The sequence below is a fragment of the Cherax quadricarinatus genome, chromosome 81 (assembly GCF_038502225.1).
Source record: "Cherax quadricarinatus isolate ZL_2023a chromosome 81, ASM3850222v1, whole genome shotgun sequence".
Classification (NCBI taxonomy): Eukaryota; Metazoa; Arthropoda; class Malacostraca; order Decapoda; family Parastacidae; genus Cherax; species Cherax quadricarinatus.
In genome coordinates, this window is record NC_091372.1 from 2,884,152 (window position 1) to 2,911,701 (window position 27,550).

General features: G+C 39.5%; 1 protein-coding gene across 1 annotated transcript in view; it reads left to right on the plus strand.

The window, feature by feature from the left end:
• LOC128699781 (KICSTOR complex protein SZT2) overlaps nucleotides 1-27,550 on the plus strand; it is an 807,931-nt gene that overhangs the window by 553,147 nt on the left and 227,234 nt on the right. Inside the window, 8 exon segments of the mRNA XM_070102247.1 lie at nucleotides 3,266-3,415; nucleotides 5,226-5,338; nucleotides 6,030-6,285; nucleotides 17,285-17,310; nucleotides 17,313-17,345; nucleotides 17,348-17,395; nucleotides 17,398-17,427; nucleotides 17,430-17,523. Of these exon segments, the coding sequence (XP_069958348.1) occupies nucleotides 3,266-3,415; nucleotides 5,226-5,338; nucleotides 6,030-6,285; nucleotides 17,285-17,310; nucleotides 17,313-17,345; nucleotides 17,348-17,395; nucleotides 17,398-17,427; nucleotides 17,430-17,523 (750 nt within the window).

The window sequence follows — 27,550 nt, forward strand, 5'->3', positions numbered from 1 at the left end:
AAATGTGAAAAAGTTGCTAAATGAGAAAGCTACTATCCAGTGGCAAGTGTCAGGCAGCCACAGGTCAAGAGTCCACAGGCACTTGGCTTTGTACCTTGTTGTTTCTGTAGCAACAAGGAATTGAAAGTAAATAAACCTCTTGTCATTTTTAGCCCATTTCAGACTGGATATTAGTGAAGTTACAATCTCTTGGGTGCTGGTGGTTTTGAGGGTTGTGTATACTCTTGCTAGGTTGGGTTTTTTTTTTTCCACATTTTGTGGAAGGAATACACTGTTTCCAGTTAATCAGCTCTGTATTGAACTGAAAAAAGCCACTGGTTGACAAATATTATTTTATTAACACGTCAGCCATTTCCCACTGAGATAGTGTGACCCAAAAAAAGAAGAAAGACTTTTGTCATCACCTCATTCCATCACTGTCTTGCCTGAGGTGTGCCAGTACTGAAGTTCAAAAATTGCAACATATTTTCACCCCTCCTTCAGAGTGCAGGCACTTGTACTTCCCACCTCCAGAACTCAAGTTCGGCTAACCAGTTTCCCTGTATCCCTTCATAAATGTTGCTTTGCTCACACTCCATCAGCACATCAATTCATAAAAACCATTTGCCTCCACTTGCTCCTTTCTAACATGCTTACACACATTTGCTGGAAGTCCAAGCCCCTTACACACAAAGCTTCCTTTACCCCTCCCTCCAACCTTTCTAGGAATGCCATCTATCCTCACCTTCCTTCCATTACAGATTCATACACCCTCCAAGTCATTCTATTTTGTTCCATCTTCTCTAAATGTCTGAACCACCTCAACAACCCTTCTTCAGCCATCTGGATAATACTTTTTAAAACCCCCACACATAATCTCCAAGTTACAGATTCTCTGCATAATATTCACACTACACATTGCCCTCAACCATGACATCTCCACTGCCTCCATCCTTCTTGGTTGGCAAAAGGCTTTCAAAATAAAGATACAGGTGCTGTGCATGTGTCTGATGTATCAGCTTGTTGGTATTGTATTCCATTAATGTTATGAAAGGAATACACACTCATAATGAGTTGGCAGCTGGCTTCCCCCAAGCCTTAGAAATGATAGGTGATGGTGGTTAGTGATGGTGGTAGGTGAATGTAGTTATAGCTAATAGAACACTGCATGCCACATGAACCCTCTCCATACATATGGTAAGAAAAACTATGATTTTTAAAGAATTAAGAATATGAAACAAGACTTGTTTGAGTGTTTTGGAGATGTGAAGAATGCAATCCTTTCCTCCCCATATGTTAATCACTAAGTTGCGAAAGTCACTGGTAGTGTTGATTACAGGAATGTAACCTGCTCAAATCATGGACTTTTACTATACAGATATTTGATATTGGTTGTTTGGAGTGACATCTGACCTATCGTATCTGAGTGCCTCTGCAAAGACAGTGATTTTATGTGAATGATGGTGACAGTGTTTTTCTTTTTTGGGTCACCCTGCCTCACTGGGAGACGGCCAATGTGTTGGAAGGAAAAGGATACAGTGGACCCCCGGTTTACGATATTATTTCATTCCAGAAGTATGTTCAGGTGCCAGTACCGAACGAATTTGTTCCCATAAGGAATATTGTGAATTAGATTAGTCCATTTCAGACCCCCAAACATACACGTACAAATGCACTTACATAAATACACTTACATAATTGGTTACATTGGGAGCTGATCGTAAACTGGGGGTCCACTGTATTTGATATTTTATGTGTATTTACCTATTTGTAAGCATCTAGTTAAGTTTGCAAGGTGTGAACTCTTGAGCTCATGGTTAATCCCATCTCATACCTTTTGACCAGCAGACATGATTGAGTGACTTTAAGGCATGTTCTAGGGTGGCTTCCATGGCCTTAGTGTCTCATTCTTGGTGTCAGTTGATCGAGCAGAAGACATGCTAGTGAATTGGAGATGATTTTGATTAGTTAAAATAGGCCTCAAAGTAGCAGATATATTTGACTTTTGGTGATTTTAGTGAGGAAGGGTAAAAAAAAGAGCCCTCCCTACTCACTCCTGTCTATTTTGTTATTCGGTCTGCTTCATTGTTGAGATAGCCTTAACTATGACCAGTTATTCTTGGTTGTATTTTATTAACCCAAAAATAGGTTAAAATTTCGATTATTTTTTAAGTGTGATGGATTCACAATAGAGGACAAGTGTTATGTAGGAGAGACAGGTTAATGAACAGAAGACAGAAGGCTTTAATGGTTACAATGCTTACAGTGTTTATTTTGGACTATTTCTAATTGGACTTTGCTGTACTTTAAATTTGTCCAGGTTATGCAGGTTTGGATGCTTTATAGTGTAGTTCTGATAGTTGATTGGGCTGTTTCTTATGCACAGTCGATAGAACAGAAGGCATACTAGCAAAATAGCTAGGAATTGGTTGGGTTGAACATTGAAATAGGTTTAAAGTAAGTGTCAGATTGAGCAAAATCACATTTATGTAAATTTAGTGCTGTGATGAATGGTTTTGAAAACCGACAAGTTGAAGAATTGAGACGCTTATGCAACACATGGGAATCTTATTGAAGAAACGCTTTGCCACACAGTGGCTTCATCAGTCCAATACAAAGTAGAAAAGGGGTAAGGAGAGGAGTTTGAGGTAATCAGTCCCTTAACCTGGAATCAATGTGTTCAGTCTATCACGCTTGTAGGAAGTACAGCATAGGGCCAGAGAGGTGGCTTATATACTGCAGTCTGGTGAGTCAAAGCAGGAGGAGGTGGGATCACAGTGGGACCTGCCACTAGTGTAAGTAGGTCGTCGTCCAAAGGTTGGACAAGCGTTGAAGTCTTTGTTCCAAGATCCCATGATGTTGCAGTGTCTGACAGATCACTGTATGTACTGTATATTTTTGTTACAGTTTTGCCTGTTGTCTATGCCTAGCTTTGTTGAGCACTTAATATATGGTAGTGTAAATATGTTTTCAGGCATTTTAGATGCACTTGATGATGAAAAAATGCTCTTTTCCACCTGCTGGTGAGTCATACAAATGAGGCCCTCCTGTATTCTGTATATTTCCATGAGCTGTCACTCCAGTATCCCAGGACTCCACTCAAAAACAGTTGTATATGAATTAGAACAAAGATAAAAGTTCCAAAAATTCTTAATTGTAGTAGTATTATTACTAAGTATTTCTGGGAGGAAGGGTGGGCTGGAAGTCATTCCCAACAAATTCATATAAACAGTTACAGTTGGGTTCAGTAAAGTAAAATTTACGTGCATGTATGTAATAATTTCAGATGTGGCTCGGAAAGTCTGCCTCGTCCTCCGGTGCCTGCTGAAGTGATGAGAAAATCAGCAAGTACTGACAACTTTGCACCATGTAATACTGAAGCCTCTGTTGAACATCTGAAAACTTCACATACCTCTGCTGTGAACCCAAGTGGGAGGTAAGTTGTTGGTAAACATTCTTTATTAAAATGTTAAAGGATACAATTTAATGTGAGGTATGGTAGCATTAAAGAATTAACTTATTTTATTGAGGTAATGTTATAAGTTCTCCATGGGGAAGTGGAACAGAATTCTTCCTCTGTAAGCCATGCATGTTGTAAGAGGCTACTAAAATGCCGGGAGCAAGGGGCTAGTAACCCCTTCTCCTGTATATACAGTGTATTACTGAATTTGAAAGGAGAAACTTTCGGTTTTCCTTTTGGGCCACTCTGCCTCGGTGGGATATGGCTGGTACGTTGAAAGAAGAAGAAGAATGTTATAAGTGGAATAATTCATAGACGCAAAGCAACAGCCTGGTTAATCAGTCAAGCACCAGACAAGCCTGGCCCATGGCCGGGCTCCATGAGTAGAAAAACTCTCAGAACTCATCAAAGGTAAATCAAAAGTAGGAAGCTTCAATAAACTAACATTAACTGTAATTATGTCCTTTGAATTGCTCTGTTATCATTTTCCTGAATCTTTTATACAGTGTGGCATAAAGTTTTTATGGAAAACAGTGTTCCTTGCCACATTGTGAAATATGTTGTTCATTTGCTTTGTAAATGTGAGAGACTCATCTTCGATGATGGGTCAGGATGTTCCTCCAGACTTGAACCCCATTGAGAACTTCTGCACTGTGATAGAGAGAAATCTACAAGGGAAAGGATATCATCCCATTCCCATGGCTTTAGGATGCCATCTATGAGCAGCTATGGGAGTATTTATCCCATGAAACCCTGAAGAATGAACATAAGAACATAAGAAAGAAGGAACACTGCAACAGGCCTACTGACCCATGCGGAGCAGGTCTATGTCCCCCCCTCACCGGATTAGCCCAATGACCCACCCAGTCTGGTCACTTCCACTCAAGGAAGGAGCACGGCACCAGACCCAGCAGCACAAGCTAGTCAGGTCCAACTTGCACCCACCCACACCCACTCATGTATTTATCTAACCTATTTTTAAAACTACACAACATTTTAGCCTCAATAACTGTACTCGGGAGTTTGTTCCACTCATCCACAACTCTATTACCAAACCAGTGCTTTCCTATATCCTTCCTCAATCTGAATTTTTCCAACTTGAAACCATTGCTGCGAGTCCTGTCTTGGCTGGAAATTTTCAGCACGGTATTTACATCCCCTTTATTTATTCCTGTTTTCCATTTATACACCTCGATCATATCCCCCAGAATTTTACGCCTTTCCTCATAGGGAAGATTTCTGATACATGGGATCATCTTTGTCATCCTCCTCTGTATGTTTTCCAGAGCATTTATATCCATTCTGTAATACGGTGACCAGAACTGAGCAGCATAGTCTAAATGAGGCTTAACCAAGTATATATAGAGTTGAAGAACAATCTGAGGATTTCTATTATTTATACTTCTAGATATGAAGCCAAGAATTCTGTTAGCTTTATTGCGAACATTAATGCACTGTAGTCTTGGTTTTAGATTACTGCTAACCAGAACTCCTAAATCCTTTTCACAATCAGTAGTATTAAGATCTACATTATTTAGTTTATATGTTGCCATGTGTGTTAATCACTTCCTAGATGACTGAAGGATGTCCTAAAGAACATGGAATGACCCTTGTTTGTGGTTGTGGTTTAGAGTGGGGCCAGCACACTTTAATGATGAACACTTATTGAACTATTAGTCGTATCATTCTCTGTTCTGGCAGTTGGCATACTTGCCACATTTTCACGTCTTTTACTGTATCTTTTGTTTTGCTTAGTGTAATAGAAAATGTTTGTCTTTTATTGTAGTTGTGGCTTGTGGGCAGAATTTATAAAGAGTCGTCACAATTCATCAGAACTCATGAAGAGCCGTAACAACTCTGGAACAAATGCTGATCTGTTAAAAAGCAGACATAATTCAGGTTAGTATTCAAGGATAATATATTTAATTATTCTAATAACAGCAGATGTAATACATTTTATCATCATAAAATATACTTGTGATACTGTATGTTGCATTATCGTAAAATACACTTGTGATACTGTATGTTGCATCATCATAAAATATGCTTGTGATACTGTATGTCGCTTCATCATAAAATATACTTGTGATACTGTATGTTGCATCATCATAAAATATACTTGTGATACTGTATGTTGCATCATCATAAAATATACTTTTTAATTGTGATAAGGAGGTGGGAGGTGTGGTGCTTGCACTCTGAAAGAGGATGGGGATGTTGCAGTACAGAGACTTGTCTGAACCGTGATGTCAGCATTCTTCCGGGGGATGTTGCAGTACAGAGACTTGTCTGAACCGTGATGTCAGCATTCTTCCGGGGGATGTTGCAGTACAGAGACTTGTCTGAACCATGATGTCAGCATTCTTCTGGGAAGACAGTGACTGAATAAACGATTGTGAAAATGTTTCTTTTTTTTTTATATTATCCTTCCTTGGTGGGAGACAGCTGGTGCATTAAAAATTACTACTGTGTCAGAGAATTCCTTGGCATGTTTATCCCATTCTTAAAAAAGTTTCAGGTAAATGTTCATCAGACTAATGTTAGAAATAGTGCTTCAAGATAATATTTTACTTTCTAATTTATATGACAGGAACTGGAGGAGACATTCTGAAAAGTCGTCATAACTCGGGCACTGGATCTGTTCCTGGTGGTCCATATTCTGATGTGTCAAGTTTGTTGGAGTCTGGTCAGACGACAGAGGATGGCTGTGAGGGGGACATCAGTGACTCAGATAACGATTGCTGTGATTGGCTGCAAGACTTTGAGTCAGTCCGGCCTTTCTTACCAGTGTTTTGGCTGATTTTACGAGTCTCCAATGATAGTGTTGACACTTACTTCCACTGCAGGTGAGTAATTTTATTATCAGACTTATTATATTGTACAGAATTCTCTTTGTTTTTCTATCTCAAATAAGCAGTACAGTAGTCCCCCCAAATTCGCATGGGTTACATTCCAAGACCACCTGCAAATTTGGAAAAAATGCGAATTCTGGACGCGGTTAAAAAAATGCCTATAAATGCCTATTTTTATAGTTTAAACCCTAAATATGCCCCCAAAACACTTTAATTTAATTTCAAACTCAGCTTCATACATCACCCTTAAAAAACAAAAGAATGAAAAAATAAACCTGTATACAGTACTGTACTGCTCTGTCTCCCACAGTGCTAGAATGTAAAATACCAATGTTACCCCCATATGCTCTGTAATTCATACAAGCCTGTTTTCGTTGGTATACTGTAATTCATGCAATCCCATTTTCTTTGGTATGTGTATGGTAACTATGCAGTAATAATTTAGTAAAAGTATTATATTTTATATGGAAATTTTGCTGAATTTACTTTAATATTTATGATACAAAATTATTATTTTTTTAATATATAGCGTTAAAACTCATAAAAAATTATATATTGCCACGAGAAAAGCCCCCAAAAATTCCACGAATTTGCAGGGATTTCGGCAAACAATTATTAGCTAGTTTTTTTTTTATTTATTTATTAATTTGAACGGTTCTAAGGAAAAAATCCGCGAATTACTGAAGCCGCGAATTCACTACGGTCCACTGTATTGGCGTTTTTACAGTTCTTCACTTTTTTTCTGTACCAATACTATATAGTGTATCAGTATTTTCTTCTGCATTTAAATCTTATTTTTATATGTTATTTTAGATATGTACTTAATATTTCGTGACTGTCATTGTATTTGGATGGGAAATACACAGGCTAATAAAGTACAGGTCAAGAAAATGGGTGAAGTTGTATAGAAAACAAACTTAAAAGTACTTGTTGTTGAGTGCTCGGCAGCCAGAGTGAGGAGAGGCAGTACATCGAAATTTTCATAATGTAAATCCATTTAATCTTGCTTCTGTATAATGTGAGACTAGTTCAAGGAAATATGGACTTTTCCATTAAGAAATCTCTCTGTCAGAGTTATCTCATTGGAAAATAAATCATTATGATTTTTATTATTCTAGGTTAGAGTATGTAGGAAAGAGAGAAATTTTTTCCCAGTAAAAGTAGGCCTTAGACAAGGATGTGTGATGTCACCGTGGTTGTTTAATATATTTATAGATGGGGTTGTAAGAGAAGTAAATGCGAGGGTCTTGGCAAGAGGCGTGGAGTTAAAAGATAAAGAATCACACACAAAGTGGGAGTTGTCACAGCTGCTCTTTGCTGATGACACTGTGCTCTTGGGAGATTCTGAAGAGAAGTTGCAGAGATTGGTGGATGAATTTGGTAGGGTGTCCAAAAGAAGAAAATTAAAGGTGAATACAGGAAAGAGTAAGGTTATGAGGATAACAAAAAGATTAGGTGATGAAAGATTGGATATCAGATTGGAGGGAGAGAGTATGGAGGAGGTGAATGTATTCAGATATTTGGGAGTGGACGTGTCAGCGGATGGGTCTATGAAAGATGAGGTGAATCATAGAATTGATGAGGGAAAAAGAGTGAGTGGTGCACTTAGGAGTCTGTGGAGACAAAGAACTTTGTCCTTGGAGGCAAAGAGGGGAATGTATGAGAGTATAGTTTTACCAATGCTCTTATATGGGTGTGAAGCGTGGGTGATGAATGTTGCAGCGAGGAGAAGGCTGGAGGCAGTGGAGATGTCATGTCTGAGGGCAATGTGTGGTGTGAATATAATGCAGAGAATTCGTAGTTTGGAAGTTAGGAGGGGGTGCGGGATTACCAAAACTGTTGTCCAGAGGGCTGAGGAAGGGTTGTTGAGGTGGTTCGGACATGCAGAGAGAATGGAGCGAAACAGAATGACTTCAAGAGTGTATCAGTTTGTAGTGGAAGGAAGGCGGGGTAGGGGTCGGCCTAGGAAAGGTTGGAGGGAGGGGGTAAAGGAGGTTTTGTGTGCGAGGGGCTTGGACTTCCAGCAGGCATGCGTGAGCATGTTTGATAGGAGTGAATGGAGACAAATGGTTTTTAATACTTGACGTGCTGTTGGAGTGTGAGCAAAGTAACATTTATGAAGGGATTCAGGGAAACCAGCAGGCCGGACTTGAGTCCTGGAGATGGGAAGTACAGTGCCTGCACTCTGAAGGAGGGGTTTTAATGTTGCAGTTTAAAAACTGTAGTGTAAAGCACCCTTCTGGCAAGACAGTGATGGAGTGAATGATGGTGAAAGTTTTTCTTTTTCGGGCCACCCTGCCTTGGTGGGAGTCGGCCAGTGTGATAATAAAAAAACAAAAAAAAAAAAATATTCTAGGTAGTAGGTTGGTAGACAGCAACCGCCCAGGGAGGTACTACCGTCCTGCCAAGTGAGTGTAAAACGAAAGCCTGTATTGTTTTACATGATGGTAGGATTGCTGGTGTCCATTTTTCTGTCTCAAAAACATGCAAGATTTCAGGTACGTCTTGCTACTTCTACTTACAATTAGGTCACACTACACATACATGTTTTTTTTTTTTTTTTTTTTCCCCAACAAGTCGGCCGTCTCCCACCGAGGCAGGGTGACCTACCGAGGCAGGCTGACCCAAAAAAAAGAAAGAAAATCCCCAAAAAGAAAATACTTTCATCATCATTCAACACTTTCACCACACTCACACATTATCACTGCTTTTGCAGAGGTGCTCAGAATACAACAGTTTAGAAGTATATACGTATAAAGATATACAATATATCCCTCCAAACTGCCAATATCCCAAACCCCTCCTTTAAATTGCAGGCATTGTACTTCCCATTTCCAGGACTCAAGTCCGACTATATGAAAATAACCGGTTTCCCTGAATCCCTTCACTAAATATTACCCTGCTCACACTCCAACAGATCGTCAGGTCCCAAGTACCATTCGTCTCCATTCACTCCTATCCAACACGCTCATGCACGCTTGCTGGAAGTCCAAGCCCCTTGCCCACAAAACCTCCTTTACCCCCTCTCTCCAACCCTTTCGAGGACGACCTCTACCCCACCTTCCTTCCCCTATAGATTTATATGCTTTCCATGTCATTCTACTTTGATCCATTCTCTCTAAATGACCAAACCACCTCAACAACCCCTCTTCTGCCCTCTGACTAATACTTTTATTAACTACACACCTTTTCCTAATTTCCACACTCCGAATTTTCTGCATAATATTTACACCACACATTGCCCTTAAACAGGACATCTCCACTGCCTCCAACCGTCTCCTCGCTGCTGCATTTACCACCCATATAAGAGTGTTGGTACTACTATACTTTCATACATTCCCTTCTTTGCCTCCATAGATAACGTTTTTTGACTCCACATATACCTCAACGCACCACTCACCTTTTTTCCCTCATCAGTTCTATGATGAACCTCATCCTTCATAAATCCATCCGCCGACACGTCAACTCCCAAGTATCTGAAAACATTCACTTCTTCCATACTCCTCCTCTCCAATTTGATATCCAATTTTTCTTTATCTAAATCATTTGACACCCTCATCACCTTACTCTTTTCTATATTCACTTTCAACTTTCTACCTTTACACACATTCCCAAACTCATCCACTAACCTTTGCAATTTTTCTTTAGAATCTCCCATAAGCACAGTATCATCAGCAAAAAGTAACTGTGTCAATTCCCATTTTGAAACTGATTCCCCAAAATTTAATCCCACCCCTCTCCCGAACACCCTAGCATTTACTTCCTTTACAATCCCATCTATAAATATATTTAACAACCATGGTGACATTACACATCCCTGTCTAAGACCTACTTTTTCCGGGAAGAGTCTCCCTCTCTTCTACACACCCTAACCTGAGCCTCACTATCCTCATAAAAACTCTTTACAGCATTTAATAACTTACCACCTATTCCATATATTGCAACATCTGCCACATTGCTCCTCTATCCACTCTATCATATGCCTTTTCTAAATCCATAAATGCAATAAAAACTTCCCTACCTTTATCTAAATACTGTTCACATATATGCTTCAATGTAAACACTTGATCTACACATCCCCTACCCACTCTGAAACCTCCTTGCTCATCCTCAATCCTACATTCTGTCTTACCTCTAATTCTTTCAATTATAACCCTACCGTACACTTTTCCTGGTATACTCAGTAAACTTATTCCTCTATAGTTTTTACAGTCTCTTTTGTCCCCTTTCCCTTTATATAAAGGGACTATACATGCTCTCTGCCAATCCCTAGGTACCTTCCCCTCTTTCATACATTTATTAAACAAAAGTACCAGCCACTCCAACACTATATCCCCCTCTGCTTTTAACATTTCTGTCATGATCCCATCAGTTCCAGCTGCTTTACCCCCTTTCATTGTACGTAATGCCTCGCGTACCTCCCCCACACTTACATTCTGCTCTTCTTTACTCCTAAAAGATGGTATACCTCCCTGACCAGTGCATGAAATTACTGCCTCTGTTTCTTCCTTAACATTTAAAAGTTCCTCAAAATATTCTCGCCATCTACCTAATACCTCCATCTCCCCATCTACTAACTCCCCTACTCTGTTTTTAACTGAGAAATCCATACTTTTCCTAGGCTTTCTTAACTTGTTTAACTTACTCCAAATTTTTTTCTTATTTTCATTAAAATTTCTTGACATTGCCTCTCCCACTCTATCATCTGCTCTCCTTTTGCACTCTGTCACTACTCTCTTTACCTTTCTTTTACTCTCCATATACTTGTCGACAACAAATCTGTCCATAGAGCTCTGTACCTCCCGCCTTCAAGACTTTCCTAAATGGGCCATAACATTGTCATTGAAATAGTCACAAGCACGGCTTGCAACAGCTGTGTCAGGTGATTTTCATCTATAAAGGTTTGCAGTTCAACCCACTCTGCACACATTTCCTTAATCTTTGAAGTAGGCACAATGGATTCCACAACTGGCATAGGCTTCTCAGGGTTAGCCCGAAACCCTTCAAAATCTTTCTTAATTTCCATACTAATTCTCACCCTTTTTACCACAGGGTTGGCACTAGAAGCTTTCTTGGGGCCCATGGTCACTTATTTTCCAGAAACAGCACTCGAAAAATACTGTAATAATACGAAATATTCGAGTGTATGCTTGGATGTTACCGAGGCTGGCTGGTAAACAATGGGACGGAGCGGCACATGTGAGGCTGGCTGAGGGCACATTGGACGCGCTCGACGAAAATCGTATGCGGGTTTTTAATCGGTATGCGCGAAAATTTTGCGATAAAAGTAATCGTAGGCGAAAATCGCTATGCGATGCCATCAAGTATGCGGGGTCCACTGTACCTGCTCTTCTTATAACACTTCTGCTTTGTAAAAACCTCTCATAAGCTACCTTTTTCTCTTTTATCACACCCTTTACTTCATCATTCCACCAATCACTCCTCTTTCCTCCTGCCCCCACCCTCCTATAACCACAAACTTCTGCCCCACATTCTAATACTGCATTTTTAAAACTATTCCAACCCTCCTCAACCCCCCCACTACTCATCTTTGCACCAGTCCACCTTTCTGCCAATAGTCGCTTATATCTCACCCGAACTTCCTCCTCCCTTAGTTTATACACTTTCACCTCCCTCTTACTTGTTGTTGCCACCTTCATCTTTTCCCATCTACCTCTTACTCTAACTGTAGCTACAACTAAATAATGATCCGATATATCAGTTGCCCCTCTGTAAACATGTACATCCTGGAGCCTACCCATCAACCTTTTATCCACCAATACATAATCTAATAAACTACTTTCATTACGTGCTACATCATTCCTTGTATATTTATTTATCCTCTTTTTCATAAAATATATATTACTTATTACCAAATCTCTTTCTACACATAGGTCAATTAAAGGCTCCCCATTTACATTTACCCCTGGCACCCCAAATTTACCTACTACTCCCTCCATAACATTTTTACCCACTTTAGCATTGAAATCCCCAACCACCATTACTCTCACACTTGATTCAAAACTCCCCACGCATTCACTCAACATTTCCCAAAATCTCTCTCTCTCTCCTCTACACTTCTCTCTTCTCCAGGTACATACACGCTTATTATAACCCACTTTTCACATCCAATCTTTATTTTACTCCACATAATCCTTGAATTAATACATTTATAGTCCCTCTTTTCCTGCCATAGCTTATCCTTCAACATTATTGCTACTCCTTCTTTAGCTCTAACTCTATTTGAAACCCCTGACCTAATCCCATTTATTCCTCTCTACTGAAACTCTCCCACCCCCTTCAGCTTTGTTTCACTTAAAGCCAGGACATCCAGCTTCTTCTCATTCATAACATCCAGAATCATCTCTTTCTTATCATCTGCACAACATCTACGCACATTCAGACTTCCCACTTTGACAATTTTCTTCTTCTTATTCTTTTTAGTAATCTTTGCAGGAAAAGGGGTTACTAGCATATTGTTCCCGGCATTTTAGTTGACTTTTACAACACGCATGGCTTACGGAGGAAAGATTCTTATTCCACTTCCCCTTGGATATAAAAGGAAAAGTAATAAGACCAAGAACTATTAAGATAAAGTCAAAGAAAACTCAGATGAGTGTGTATAAATAAATGTGTACATGTATGTGTACATACATGTACAAGCATATATATACACACCCTTTTGGGTTTTCTTCTATTTTCTTACTAGTTCTTGTTCTTGTTTATTTCCTCTTATCCTGGAGTTTTACCTGAAGAGAGTTCCGGGGTCAACGCCCCCGCGGCCCGGTCTGTGACCAGGCCTCCTGGTGGATCAGAGCCTGATCAACCAGGCTGTTGCTGCTGGCTGCACGCAAACCAACATACGAGCCACAGCCCGGCTGATCAGGAACTGACTTTAGGTGCTTGTCCAGTGCCAGCTTGAAGACTGCCAGGGGTCTGTTGGTAATCCCCCTTATGTGTGCTGGGAGGCAGTTGAACAGTCTCGGGCCCTGACACTTATTGTATGGTCTCTTAACGTGCTAGTGACACCCCTGCTTTTCATTGGGGGGATGGTGCATCGTCTGCCAAGTCTTTTGCTTTCGTAATGAGTGATTTTCGTGTGCAAGTTCGGTACTAGTCCCTCTAGGATTTTCCAGGTGTATATAATCATGTATCTCTCCCTCCTGCGTTCCAGGGAATACAGGTTTAGGAACCTCAAGCGCTCCCAGTAATTGAGGTGTTTTATCTCCGTTATGCGCGCCGTGAAAGTTCTCTGTACATTTTCTAGGTCGGCAATTTCACCTGCCTTGAAAGGTGCTGTTAGTGTGCAGCAATATTCCAGCCTAGATAGAACAAGTGACCTGAAGAGTGTCATCATGGGCTTGGCCTCCCTAGTTTTGAAGGTTCTCATTATCCATCCTGTCATTTTTCTAGCAGATGCGATTGATACAATGTTATGGTCCTTGAAGGTGAGATCCTCCGACATAATCACTCCCAGGTCTTTGACGTTGGTGTTTCGCTCTATTTTGTGGCCAGAATTTGTTTTGTACTCTGATGAAGATTTAATTTCCTCATGTTTACCATATCTGAGTAATTGAAATTTCTCATCGTTGAACTTCATATTGTTTTCTGCAGCCCACTGAAAGATTTGGTTGATGTCCGCCTGGAGCTTTGCAGTGTCTGCAATGGAAGACACTGTCATGCAGATTCGGGTGTCATCTGCAAAGGAAGACACGGTGCTGTGGCTGACATCCTTGTCTATGTCGGATATAAGGATGAGGAACAAGATGGGAGCGAGTACTGTGCCTTGTGGAACAGAGCTTTTCACCGTAGCTGCCTCGGACTTTACTCTGTTGACGACTACTCTCTGTGTTCTGTTAGTGAGGAAATTATAGATCCATCGACCGACTTTTCCTGTTATTCCTTTAGCACGCATTTTGTGCGCTATTACGCCATGGTCACACTTGTCGAAGGCTTTTGCAAAGTCTGTATATATTACATCTGCATTCTTTTTGTCTTCTAGTGCATTTAGGACCTTGTCGTAGTGATCCAATAGTTGAGACAGACAGGAGCGACCTGTTCTAAACCCATGTTGCCCTGGGTTGTGTAACTGATGGGTTTCTAGATGGGTGGTGATCTTGCTTCTTAGGACCCTTTCAAAGATTTTTATGATATGGGATGTTAGTGCTATTGGTCTGTAGTTCTTTGCTGTTGCTTTACTGCCCCCTTTGTGGAGTGGGGCTATGTCTGTTGTTTTTAGTAACTGTGGGACGACCCCCGTGTCCATGCTCCCTCTCCATAGGATGGAAAAGGCTCGTGATAGGGGCTTCTTGCAGTTCTTGATGAACACAGAGTTCCATGAGTCTGGCCCTGGGGCAGAGTGCATGGGCATGTCATTTATCGCCTGTTCGAAGTCATTTGGCGTCAGGATAACATCGGATAGGCTTGTGTTAATCAAATTTTGTGGCTCTCTCATAAAAAATTCATTTTGATCTTCGACTCTCAGTCTGGTTAGCGGCTTGCTAAAAACTGAGTCATATTGGGACTTGAGTAGCTCACTCATTTCCTTGCTGTCATCTGTGTAGGACCCATCTTGTTTAAGTAGGGGCCCAATACTGGACGTTGTTCTCGATTTTGATTTGGCATAGGAGAAGAAATACTTTGGGTTTCTTTCGATTTCATTTATGGCTTTTAGTTCTTCCCGCGATTCCTGACTCCTAAAGGATTCTTTTAGCTTAAGTTCGATGCTTGCTATTTCTCTGACCAGTGTCTCCCTACGCATTTCAGATATATTGACCTCTTTTAGCCGCTCTGTTATTCTTTTCCGTCGCCTGTAAAGGGAGCGCCTGTCTCTTTCTGTTTTACATCTACTCCTCCTTTTTCTTAGAGGAATAAGCCTTGTGCATACATCGAGTGCCACCGAGTTAATCTGTTCTAGGCATAAGTTGGGGTCTGTGTTGCTTAGTATATCTTCCCAGCTTATATCGGTTAGGACTTGGTTTACTTGGTCCCACTTTATGTTTTTGTTATTGAAGTTGAATTTGGTGAATGCTCCCTCGTGACTAATCTCATTATGTCGGTCTGGGGCTCCGCGCATACATGACTGAACCTCAATTATGTTGTGATCTGAGTATATTGTTTTTGATATGGTGATATTTCTTATCAGATCATCATTGTTAGTGAAGATGAGGTCTAGTGTATTCTCCAGTCTAGTAGGCTCTATTATTTGCTGGTTTAAATTGAATTTTGTGCAGAGATTTAAAAGCTCGCGTGAGTGTGAGTTCTTAGGCAAGCAATTCTGGCATAAGATCCCAAGAAGTGCAGTGTCTCAGTTTTAGATGAATGGTCAGAGAACCACATGTTGATAAATTGACACAGGTGCACTTGGGTATCTTTATTGGGAAACGTTGCCACACAGTGGCTTCATCAGTCCATACATAGGAGAAACTTGAAGAAACCTGTCAGACACTGCAACTTGGGATCTTAATACTTAGGAATTCTTTTTGCCTAATTCTTGGGCACAACCTACTACATTGAACAAATGTAAACCACCATGACTGCTGCACCTCCTGCCATACAGTTTATAAGCTGCTTCTCCGCCATCTGCCGATTCTACCAGATTGATGGACTGAACACATGACTAAGGTTGAGGGGCTGATTACCCATTCTCCTCCTGTTCTTCAAGTTCTCCTATGTATGGATGATGAAGCCACTGTGGCAAACGCTTCCAATAAGATACCAAATGCACTGTTCTAATTTATCAACATGTCGGTTCTCTGAACCATTCATCTACAAACAACATTATTTGCTATATTCCTCCATTTTAGGTGCCTCAAGTTGAAATTCCCCAGGAGCAAGATGTTTGGGGCAGGAGTCGTAGATTTTCCAGACAGTGGTCAATTTTGACAGCTGTTCCTGGAATTGCTGGGATGTTGCATCTGGAGGCTTGTAGACTACCACAATGACTAGGTTTTGCTTCTCGATCTTTACTCTAAAACTTCCAGTATATCATTTGAGGCATTACAGTTCTTGCAAACAGGTGACTCTGGATATACAGCCCAACCGCCCCTTTGCCTGTTCACTTGTCACATCTGTATAGGTTGTAACCTGGGATCCATATTTCATTGTCCAAGTGATCCTTTATGTGGGTCTCTGTGAAAGCCGAAAAATTGCACTTGCCTCTGCAAGCAGTCCATGGATGAAAGGTATTTTGTTGTTCGTTTGGCTTTAGACCCTGTATATTTGCAAAGAAGAATGTCATCAGACTGGTGGTATTGGTGGTACTGGGGAGGACTTTTTTCTGGCGCTAGTATCTGTATCTGTTGGTTTGGAGTGGAGGCCATCGACGTGGTTCCACTCCAGAAATGACTGGATTTGTCATACAATTCCGCCATTTCCTGCCATTTTTTCCTTCCTGGCACTAAAAACCTCTCCTCCTGAGTGGCTGTGGCTACCTAGGTTTTCCCATGGCCTGGATGTTTTTAAAAAAAAAGTATCTTTTGTCCCTTTAGATGTTGTGCCTGGCAATTTAGTTATAGCACAGTCTTTCCTGTACTGAAGAGGGGCACATTTCAGGTGAAAAAGCTACAGGAAGTGAGTTTGAATTTTCCTGTTGTCATATGGGCACGGCATTTTCTAGGTGGTCATAGTTGCACGTCCCATCTGTTTTTCCAGATTTCCCATGCCTGCAGATACCAAGTGCATAATATGTGCACAGGCTTGGTTTCTGTTTGCCTTGGGTTTTTGTGATTGTATTCCCTGTTGGTGCATGTTTACCTGTCTCATTCCTATCCTCACTAGTACTAACAATGGGTGGGGATGTTGCAATTGAAGATAAGCTGACTGTAATGTCAGCATACTTCTGAAAGATGGCAATTGCATGAATTTTGGAAATATGTTTTCTTCTTAGGTCACCCTGCCTTGGTGGGGGACAAATATTGAGGTTGGAAAAAAGTGTTTATTCTGTGTATTGGTATATTTTATTGTGGAAAGTACAGCTGATGTTCCTCACCAGAACTGAATCAGAAATGGCTCGGTGCCGTGAGTTCAGACAGAGGTGGTACGCTCTGTGCGATCTCTGTGAAGCTTGTGAACCAAACACTGCTTCTTCAAGACCTGCACAACACTGCATGTGCAATCATCTCTTGGAACCTGAAACTCTGATGACATTTGGCGCCATGAAGATACAAAGGGAAGAGTGTCGACGGTGAGTATTGTTCACATAAATATACAGGTGGTCCTCAACTTTGCATGGTTTGACTTAGGATATTTTGGCTTTATGATGGTACAAAGTGAAAGTTAAGATAATTACCCAGCATAAGGCAGCAGGTCCGTAACTTGTATTCATTAATTTACCTTTCACCACTGGTATTTAGTTACAATAATTATTTGTATATTTATGTAGTCAGTGACATTGGTTATTTACTCATTTATTTAGCATATCATATTCACATTCGACTTACAGTATATTTTGACTTATGATTGGGTTGTTGGAATGTAACCCATCGTTAGTTAACCCTTTCAGGTCGGCAGGCCCTCTCTAAATTTGTTTTCAGGGTCGGAAATTTTTCAAAAAAAAAAAATCTTATGAAATGATAGAGAACCTTTCCCAATCATAATGATACAAAAGTATGAAGTTTGATGGGAAACTTACGAATTATGCTCTCATGAAGTTAGTGGTCTCAACGATGTTTTATGCATTGGCGATTTCCCACTTTGAGACCTATTTTCGGCCAATTCAAATGTACCAGTCAACAAAAATCATAACTATTTTGCTAGAACTCCATTTTTTCTATTGAATGAGTACAAGAAACCACCCATTTACCTATTTCAACTATCCAGTAAAGTGGTCAGAAATTGGCAATTTTGCCAATTTCACGCAAATTTTAAAAGGTGCCAATTTCCAAATAGGGTCCAGAATAAACAAGACAGACATTCCTGGCACTAAAATAAAATTTCCTCTGTTCATTAGTAATGTCCCCAGGCCTCTGTTACATTTCTTTTGCTTTCCACTTTGAATTTTTATTCTCACAAAAATAGAAGATTTACTGTTATGCAGACTACTGCATTAGTGTAGAAATGGTATAAATAATATCAGTACACTTGTGAAAGAATATTAGACTCACCAGTTGACGTGTATTGGACGCGAGCATGATTTGTTTACTTTTGAACTTTGGCAAAATTGAACATTTCTGCTACTTTGAGCTCAGTTTCAAGGTACTTTTCATTTTGAAACCAGTCAAAATCATCTCAATTTCCATAATATGTCTACCATTCTATAAAATGAGACCAGGAAAACTAGAATACAACCATAAATAGGATACGAAATGCACTGTAAAGTCTCTGTTTTAAACCAAAACACGTCGGAGTTTTTTTCTCATTATGCACTGTGTGCTGCAGGTTTTCTTTTATACTGCAACACTGACCACATAGACCTATTCTTTCATATGTAGGCCTACCAGCTTTCTCTTGCTAGATTTGAAGGCTAGAATTTATGCGCACTAGTACAGCACCAACCCTGGTGTGCAAGCCGATAGTATGGCACCAACCCTGATAGGTTAAGGAGCACCTGTACCTCCAGTATGCTCTATATTACTTATGGCCTTAACAAAAGTTTGTGGATGTAAATTCTAGTATCTAAAAAAAAAAAAAAAAAAATTGTGGTATTTATTACAATGGTTTTGTTGAAAACACTGGAAATATTTTTACTGCTGAATAAAATATCTTGTTTTTAATGCATGGGGATATTGTGTTGTCCTTTTTCAACTGCATAATTATTGTAAGAGAGGTTATGCAGAATGTATTTAATATATATCACTGAATGTAATAAGATCACAGTAAACAGGTGATATCACAGTATGCATAATTACCACTGTGAAAAAAATAGTGGATTTCAGCACTTTTGTATTTCTCACATTATCCAGGAACTGTTAAAGTAATAGAAGCAGTGCTTATTTTGCATGTTACTGTATGAGGACTTGATTATGGTCTATAATGAATGTAAACAAGAAGTTACAGTACTGAAGATAGAGATACTGAATGGATGCCAGAAAAGAGAGTAATGAAATCAGGTTGCCACTGGAAATGTAAAAGAAATGATATACAGTGGAACCTCTCATTAGAGTTTAATCCGTTTCCATGACCTTGCTCTAACTGGATTTGCTTGTTTGCAGAGTAAATTTTCCTCATTTAAATTAATTGAAATGCAATTAATCTGTTACAGTGGAATTCTCTACTTCAATAATTTCACTAATGTCAACTCTTCGACTTATTTATCTAGCACAGCTCATCTAATATGACATAACAAACAATATAAATACATGTAACATAGAAACCTGATATGTACTCTAGAATGGATAAAATATGTCATTATATATGTGGCAGTGGTGGGCGACGAGAGTTTGTCTGGAGACAGGACAGAATACTCCTTGAATATTTCACTATCATCAACTCTATGGCTTATTTATCTATCACAGTTCATTTTAATAAAAAACAATAAACAATATAAATAACATGAAACCTGGTATATACTTTTAAAATTTAAAAAAATATGTCTTTTTGTAACAGATGGAGGCAGCCCGCCACTCCTCTGTTGTGGTAAAAAACTACCATCAAATTGGCCTTGCCCTTTAAGGGGCATCTTTTTATAATATTATGTAGTACATTTTAACCATGTTTATTTTTTGTATTTTTATTTTGTGTTTTAATATTATTATTAAAATTACCCATTATTATTATTTTTAATATGATTTTTTTTTTTGTTATTATTATTATTTTTTTTAAATTTGTTTTTAAATTTCTTTAAAAACCATCTTTTAACATTGCCAAAAGTTTCAAAAAAATTTAGCTCAAAACAAACGAGATGAAATTTCCCCTAGATCAAGAAAGGGGCCTCTCACCAGCGTAAAAGGCACCTGCCTTGAGGTCTGCCCCTTATAAATTTTTGCTCATGTAGGGAAGAAAAAAATTAAAACCCATGACTGCTATTTGGAAAAACTCTCCTTGGGAAAGCACTCATAAGTAAAAATTTCCACTGTCCCAAAATCAGTTAATAGTAAAGACTAGATATCAGGGTTTGTTGTTAGTACTTAAAATGGGTAATTATGTACGGGCCCATTTATATCCTGTGTCATGCATAAAAAATTTAAAAGTGGTTGGATTGCGGGTTTCTTTCTTTTCTCATAAACATGCAAGATAACAGGTACATCTTCCTATTCTACATACATTTAGGTCAAAATTAAACATTCATGAATTGCATATGTTTACACCCCATCTGAGTTTTTTTCTTTTTTTTAAACCCAACCCCTTTTTCAAGTCCGCCCAAATAGATCGGCTTTACTTTCCCGGGGGCCCAAAACCCGTAAAATCCCCCAAAAATTCTAAGCGGCGTAAAATTTAGCAAAAAAATGCTGGTGGGCCCTACATGTGAAAAGCGGTCCCCGTGGTGTGTATCCCCCATAAAAAAAAAATTCCCAAGGCCCCTTGGCTTGTAAAAACGCCAGCTCGGTTACCTTTTTCACCATGCCCTCATATAAAACCCGCTCTCACCCCAAAAAAGAATTGGGACTCTCCTCTTCTTTTCTGATATTCTGACTCTGATGGGTAAAATGAAAACAATTATTTGGCTTTGATCAGTTAGGGGCCAAAAAGGAAGCCAGGATATCGATAATAGTGCAAAAAACCCTGGGATCCTAAACCTTCTACTTCTGGTGGGGCCCCCTCAGCCCACACCCGGGGAAACCTCATCCAGGCTGTTTTTTAAGGGGCCCCAGACCTCGGGCTTAAATGGATGATGATGTGAGGGATTGTGATTTTATTTAGCGATCATTCGGTAGTGAATAGGAAACATTTTCCCAAGAGTGAGTGCCTTATAGCCCGCGAAACCTCAGTGAGTGTTCCTATCGGTCCCGGGGACAGGTACATCCCAAATTCACCCCGGGGCCCCTACCCAAGAATATAATGAACAGTAAAAAGTGAGGATGATGTGGCTCCACTTGGCATGGATAGACCACGGCATCAGTGGGGGGTTGATAATGGTGATGGTAGTCCCCGGCCATCCGTGACCTCACCAGCCCAGGCTGGACCCACCTGCTGATTCCCCCCGGTTAAAGGACAACCCGGGCATCACCACCAGCCCCCAAAACCCCCTTTCCCAAACCACCCCTTTGATGCCCAGTATCCACCAAAAAACCCGGTATCTGGGTTGGCAAAACCCCAATTTTTTCCCCCAAGCCCCCCCTTTTTGATGACCCCTAAAAGGGGGAATTCTCCTCTTGCCCCCTTGGAACCATTTGCCAGTAAAACTGGATTTTTGAATTATTTTTTGGGCCACCCCCTTGATGGAAACTTTTGGTCAGGGAAAGTAACAAATTTTGAGTCACCATGGCAATTTCCGATGACATCACCACAGTCAAGACTACCGGTGGAAAAAGGGCTTTTTGCAAAAATGTATTTCTTTTTCAACAAAAAGTAACCTCCTTTTCTATAAGCATAATGTAAAAAACTAATTCCCCAAAAGATGGGCTAATTTCTCCCGGTCTTTGATAAAAATCATCCCAGTAAAACAGGTTTTTTTACTTTTGTATTTTCCCTTCTCAAAAAAAACCAAAGGCCTGACAGAAGAAAAGGGTTATTAAAGATTAGAAATTTTTTTATGTTTTTTTAATAAAAAGTTAAACCCTGTCTTTTATCCATTCAAGAATCTTGTGCCAGAATTTTTTGATTTTTTAAAAAAGGTAGATTGTAATTCAAACAGTATATACCGGAGCAGAAAAATGCTTTTTAAAAACTTTTTTTACTCTGGGGACTTGACGTGGCCTGGTATTGGATTTTTTTTGTATACAAGAGAAAAACATTAAGGGGTTACCAGGATGTTTTAAATTATCTCAGGTGAAGTAGTGGAAGCATGATGTCACCTTATCTTGGTGGGGGAACACTTGGTATATACCGATAATTTGGTACAAAAGGCCCTTTACTCAGTGATTTTTCGAGGGGAAACAGAGTGGATTTTTTGGGGCCCAATTGCGTTTTTCGTAAATATGTCCCGGGTTCCCAGCGCGGGTGCTTGGGTGATGATTGCAGGTTTTTTACTGCCATTTCCTCCCTGGCATTCGGTGGCATGACAAATGGGGATGTCACTTTTTGACGGCCATTCACGTAAAAAAATGCAAGACAGTGGCAAAATTGATGGGGAATAAATGAACATCCAAAAATGACGTGATTGATTATACAAAAACTCGTTTGACCAGTGTGACAATGCAAGTGGTTTTGGGATTGTGTTTGTAAAATTCCCGTTTTTAAGGGAAACTTTTCTTTATAAAAATGGACATTTCAATGTCAATGCATATAATGTAAAGTAAAGATTTGGAAACAGACCACCGTGGGGAATTTTTTTGGGTCTTTTGTCAGACAACCCCTTTAGAACCAAGTAAAAACCCTTTTCTTTACAAAAACCCCCCTCGAACTCCCCCCAGGATATCCCCAAAAGCGTTTGAGGGGGGGGAAGGTGATCATTTCTTAAAAAATTTCCCCTGCACCCTGGAAGAAATTTGCTCAGAAGAGATGCATTGTCTGTACTCAAACAAAGCAGTAGCAAAAAAGGCGTAAAGACACTCGGTTTTTTTGGAGGAATGTAAAGGGACCTCTGTGCATGGTGCCCCTTTTTCCCAAAAGGGGTTCCCCGCTCAGCAGTTCTAAAAAAATTCTATTTACTTAAAAAAATTTTAAAAATATGATAGAAATTAGTATTATACAAAATTTTTGCATGTCTATTGAATTTAAAAAAAAAGTGGTAAACAATAATATGATATGCTTTAGTGTAGTTTTTGTGTTTTAATCAGTGAGTTTATATTCCCTTATTACAGTATGGGTTTTCTCCCCGGCCCCAAATGTTAAAAGGGAAAAAAAATTGAAAGAAAAAAATATAAAAAACGTAAAATAAAATAATGGGTAAAGTGGGAAAACGTCATTGTTACAAACCGGTAAAATTTTGGGTAAAACTTTTTACTTTATCAAAAAAGTCGTCAAATTTTTTTTTTTTAAGTTCACAAAATATACTCTTTAATTCTGTAAGAAAATTTTTTTTCTTTCTTTTTTTTCAAAAATTTTTTGGGCACTGGGCACCCCCTTTTAATTTTGGTTTGGGCCCGAAAAAGGGGTTTAAAATGTCCAAATGTAGGACTCGTTTGAATCGTGGGGCCCCCCAAACATAGATCTTTTTTTTATTTTTTCATTAGAAACAAGTAAAAAAACAAATGTAGATTTTGTTCCCGGGGGTTACTCTGGGGACCTTTTAGATCTGTTTTGGGCGGTTTAAGTTAATAGTTCTTATTTATTTCCTTTCATCTCCGCGGGAAGTGGAAAAAATCTTTCCCCATAAATTATCCCTGTTGAAATTTTACTAAAATGAGGGAACAGGGCGGCCCCCTTTTCCTGTAGGAGAAAAGCTGGTATGTTGAAAAAAAAAGTTATAAAAACCCGATTAACAAACTTTTTCAAAAAAATGGGGGAATCTGCTGGGTCAGTTTATTCCAGAAACAACAATGTCAGTTTGGGTTTTCCACCCCATTCCCCAAATTTATTCCCCCCCCTTTTTTCTTTTTGTTTGTTAAATTGAGGATTTGCCATTTTAAAATGCAGATATATAAAATTAAAATTTTTTTCCACTTTAATAGTGACCCCGAATCCGGGGGCTTTTGAAGCTGCCTTCAAGTTCAAAACTGGGCCCTTTCCTTTCCCCGGGTTGTGTGGAAAAAATTTGAGCTTCATCCCAAAGTGAAATTTTGTGCTGGAAAAGGGGGGCAGCAAAAAAGGGGTTTTAGGCACTCCCAAACCTGAACCCATTCTCTTCAAAAATTTCCCCAAAAAAATGTTTGTCTAAGACAGCTCTGGAATGGCTCCCAAAATTTTTTTTATCTAAGGTATTTGCTTTTTATGTTCATCTGATTTTTAATCAGTAGTGAATAAAAAAGTGTATGAATTTCCTTTTAATTTATTTTAGTGCAATCTTTTTTTTTTCATAAAAGTATTGGTATATGTGTTAAAATGTAAATATAATTTATATTATAATCAGTGGCATATGGTCCCTTAATAAAATGTGTTCCTCTGCTATTTTCTTTTTCCTACTCTCTGGCATGAGTATTACCCCAACAACTGCCACAATATTTCTTTAAAAGGAGACCCAAAAATTTGGGTTTAATTTTATCCATGATTATATTATTGAGTGGGCAATATTTTGTGATGGGAAATTTTCCATCTTTGGGGGGGAGTTTGGGGCTCATCACACACACACAATATGTGCCCCCTGATTATAATTTTTTCACCCAAAAACCCCTATTACTCCCAGATTTTTAAAGGGAAAAAATTTAAACTAAACATAGTAAAATAGTATTAGTGGGATAAATAAATGTACAGTATTCAGGTACAGTCAATCCCTTTTAAGTGTTTCCGGGGCACCCAAAATTACTTGGAATCAATTCCAATGTCATATATACTGATCTGGGTTATAATAATTGAAAATATTCACCTCAAAAAAGGGGGGGTTAGTAGATGGGGAGAGGGGGTGCTCAGAACACAACAGTTTAGAAACATATCCCTTATAAGATACCCCTTTTTCCCCCCCAACCTTTATCCCCCCCTCCCCAAAAAGGGCATTTTTACTTTCCCCTTTTTCCGGACTCAAGTCCCTTTTTATAAAAAAAACCGGTTTTTCCCGAATCCCCTTTACTAAAAATTTTCCCTGCTCCACCAACAGATCATCCCCGGTCCCAAATACCATTCTCTCCATTCCTCGTTCAGACAAGCTCCTTTTCCTGCTGGAAGTCCCAAACTCCTCCCCAAAAAACCTCCCTTCCCCTTTCCCCAACCTTTTAGAATGACCCCAAAACCCCTCTTCCTTCTCCCACCCCATTTAAATCTCTCCATGTCATTCTATTTAATCCATTCCTCTAAATGACCCCCAAACCCCCTCAACAACCCCTCTTGGGCCCCCCTCCAAAATTTTTATTAACTCCCACCTTCTCCTAATTTTACCTCCAATTTTCCTTTTCCCACACATTGCCCCTTTGACAAGGGCATCTCCCCTTCCCAAACCCTCTCTCCTTTTTCCCCTTCCCCAAAAAGTTCCCCCCATATAAAGTGTTTGGGATACTATACTTTTATCTTTTCCCCTTTTTTGCCTCCATAGAAAAGGATTTTTGAACCCACACAATTTAACCCACCCCACCTTTTTTCCCCCCAAACAATTCAATGTGAACCTCATTCCTTATAAATCCATCCACCCCAAATTTCCCCAAATATCCAAAAACATTCACTTCTTCATCTCCTCCTTCCAATTTGATATAAATTTTTTTTTATCTAAATCATTTAAATTCCCCTACCTTTCTCTTTTTTTATTTCACTTTTCCCAACTTTCTTCCTTTACACTCCCAAACTCATCCACTAACCATTGAAATTTTTTTTCTTTGAATCTCCCAGAGCACAGTATCATCAGCAAAAGTAACTTCTCAATTCCCATTTTGTATTTGATTCTTATTTAAATCCCACCTCTCGAACCCCCTAGCATTTACTTCTTTAGAACCCATCTATAAATATATTAAACAACCATGGTGACATTACACATCCCTGTCTAAGACCTACTTTTCCGGAGTATTCTCCTCTCTTCCACCCTTACACGGCCTCACTATCCTCATAAAAACTTTTCCCCCAAATTTTAAATAACTTACCACCTATTCCATATATTTTCAACATCTGCCATTGGTCCCCTATCCACTCCTATCATATCCCTTTTTCTAAATCTAAAAATGCAATAAAACTTCCCTATTTTTATCTAAATACTGTTACATATATGCTTCATATTTGAACAATGTTTATTGTTGATGAAGATAGGAAGCTGTGATTAGTGTTAGGACAAGGAGGAATACATCTTGTAGGGTGAGGAAGGGGCCAGTTGTGGTGTGGGAATTCGTGAGGCAGTAGGAAAAATGAAGAGTAAGCGGCCGGGATTGATGGGATAAAGATAGAAATGTTAAAAGCAGGTGGGGATATAGTTTGGAGGGGTTTGGGTAAATTTATTTAATAAATGTATGGAAGAGGGTAAGGTACCTAGGTTTGGGCAGAGAGCATGCATAGTTCCTTTGTATAAAGGCAAAGGGGATAAAAGGAGGCAAAAATTATGAGGAAAAGTCTGCTTGGTATACCTGGTAAAGTGTATGGTAGGTTATTATTGAAAGAATTAAGAGTAAGACGGAGAATAGGATAGCAGATGAACAAGGAGGCTTTGGAAGGTAGGGGTGTGGCCCAGGTGTTTACAGTGAAACATAAAAGTGAACAGTATTTAGATAAGGCTAAAGAGGTCTTTGTGGCATTTATGGTTTTGGGAAAAAGGCATTGACAGGGTGGATAGGGGGCAATGTGCAGATGTTGCAAGTGTATGGTGTAGGAGGTAGGTTACTGAAAAGCAGTGAAGAGTTTCACGAGGATAGTGAGGCTCAAGTTGAGTATGTAGGAAGGGGAAATTATTTCCAGTAAAGTAGGCCTTAGACAAGGATGTGTATGTCCCCGTGGTTGTTTAATATATTTATAGATGGGGTTGTAAGAGAAGAAATCAGGGTCTTGACAGGGGCGTGGAGTTAAAGATAAACAATCACACACAAAGTGGGAGTTGTCACAGCTGCTCTTTGCTGATGACACTGTGCTCCTGGGAGATTCTGAGAGAAGATGCAGAGATTGGTGGATGAATTTGGTAGGGTGTGCAAAGAAGAAAATTAAAGGGGAATACAGGAAGAAGTAAGGTTATGAGGATACCAAAAGATTAGGTGATGAAAGATTGAATATCAGATTGGAGGAGAGAGTATGGAGGAGGTGAATGTATTCAGATTTTGGGAGTGGACGTGTCAGGGATGGGTCTATGAAAGATGAGGTGAATCAAAATTGATGAGGAAAAGAGTGAGTGGTGCACTTAGGAGTCTGTGAGACAAAAAACTTTTTTTCCTTGGAGGCAAAGAGGGGAATGTTGAGAGTATAGTTTACCAACGCCTTATATGGGTTTTGAAGCATGGGTGATAAAAGTTGGGGGAGAAGGCTGGAGGCAGTGGAGATGTCATGTCTGAGGGCAATGTGTGGTGTGAAAATAATGCAGAGAATTGTAGTTTGGAAGTTAGGGAGGTGCGGGATTCCCAAAAATGTTTTTACGAGGGCTGAGGAAGGGTTGTTAGGTGGATTGGACATGTAGAAGAATGGAGCGAAAAAAGAATGACTTCAGAGTGATCAGTCTGTAGTGGAA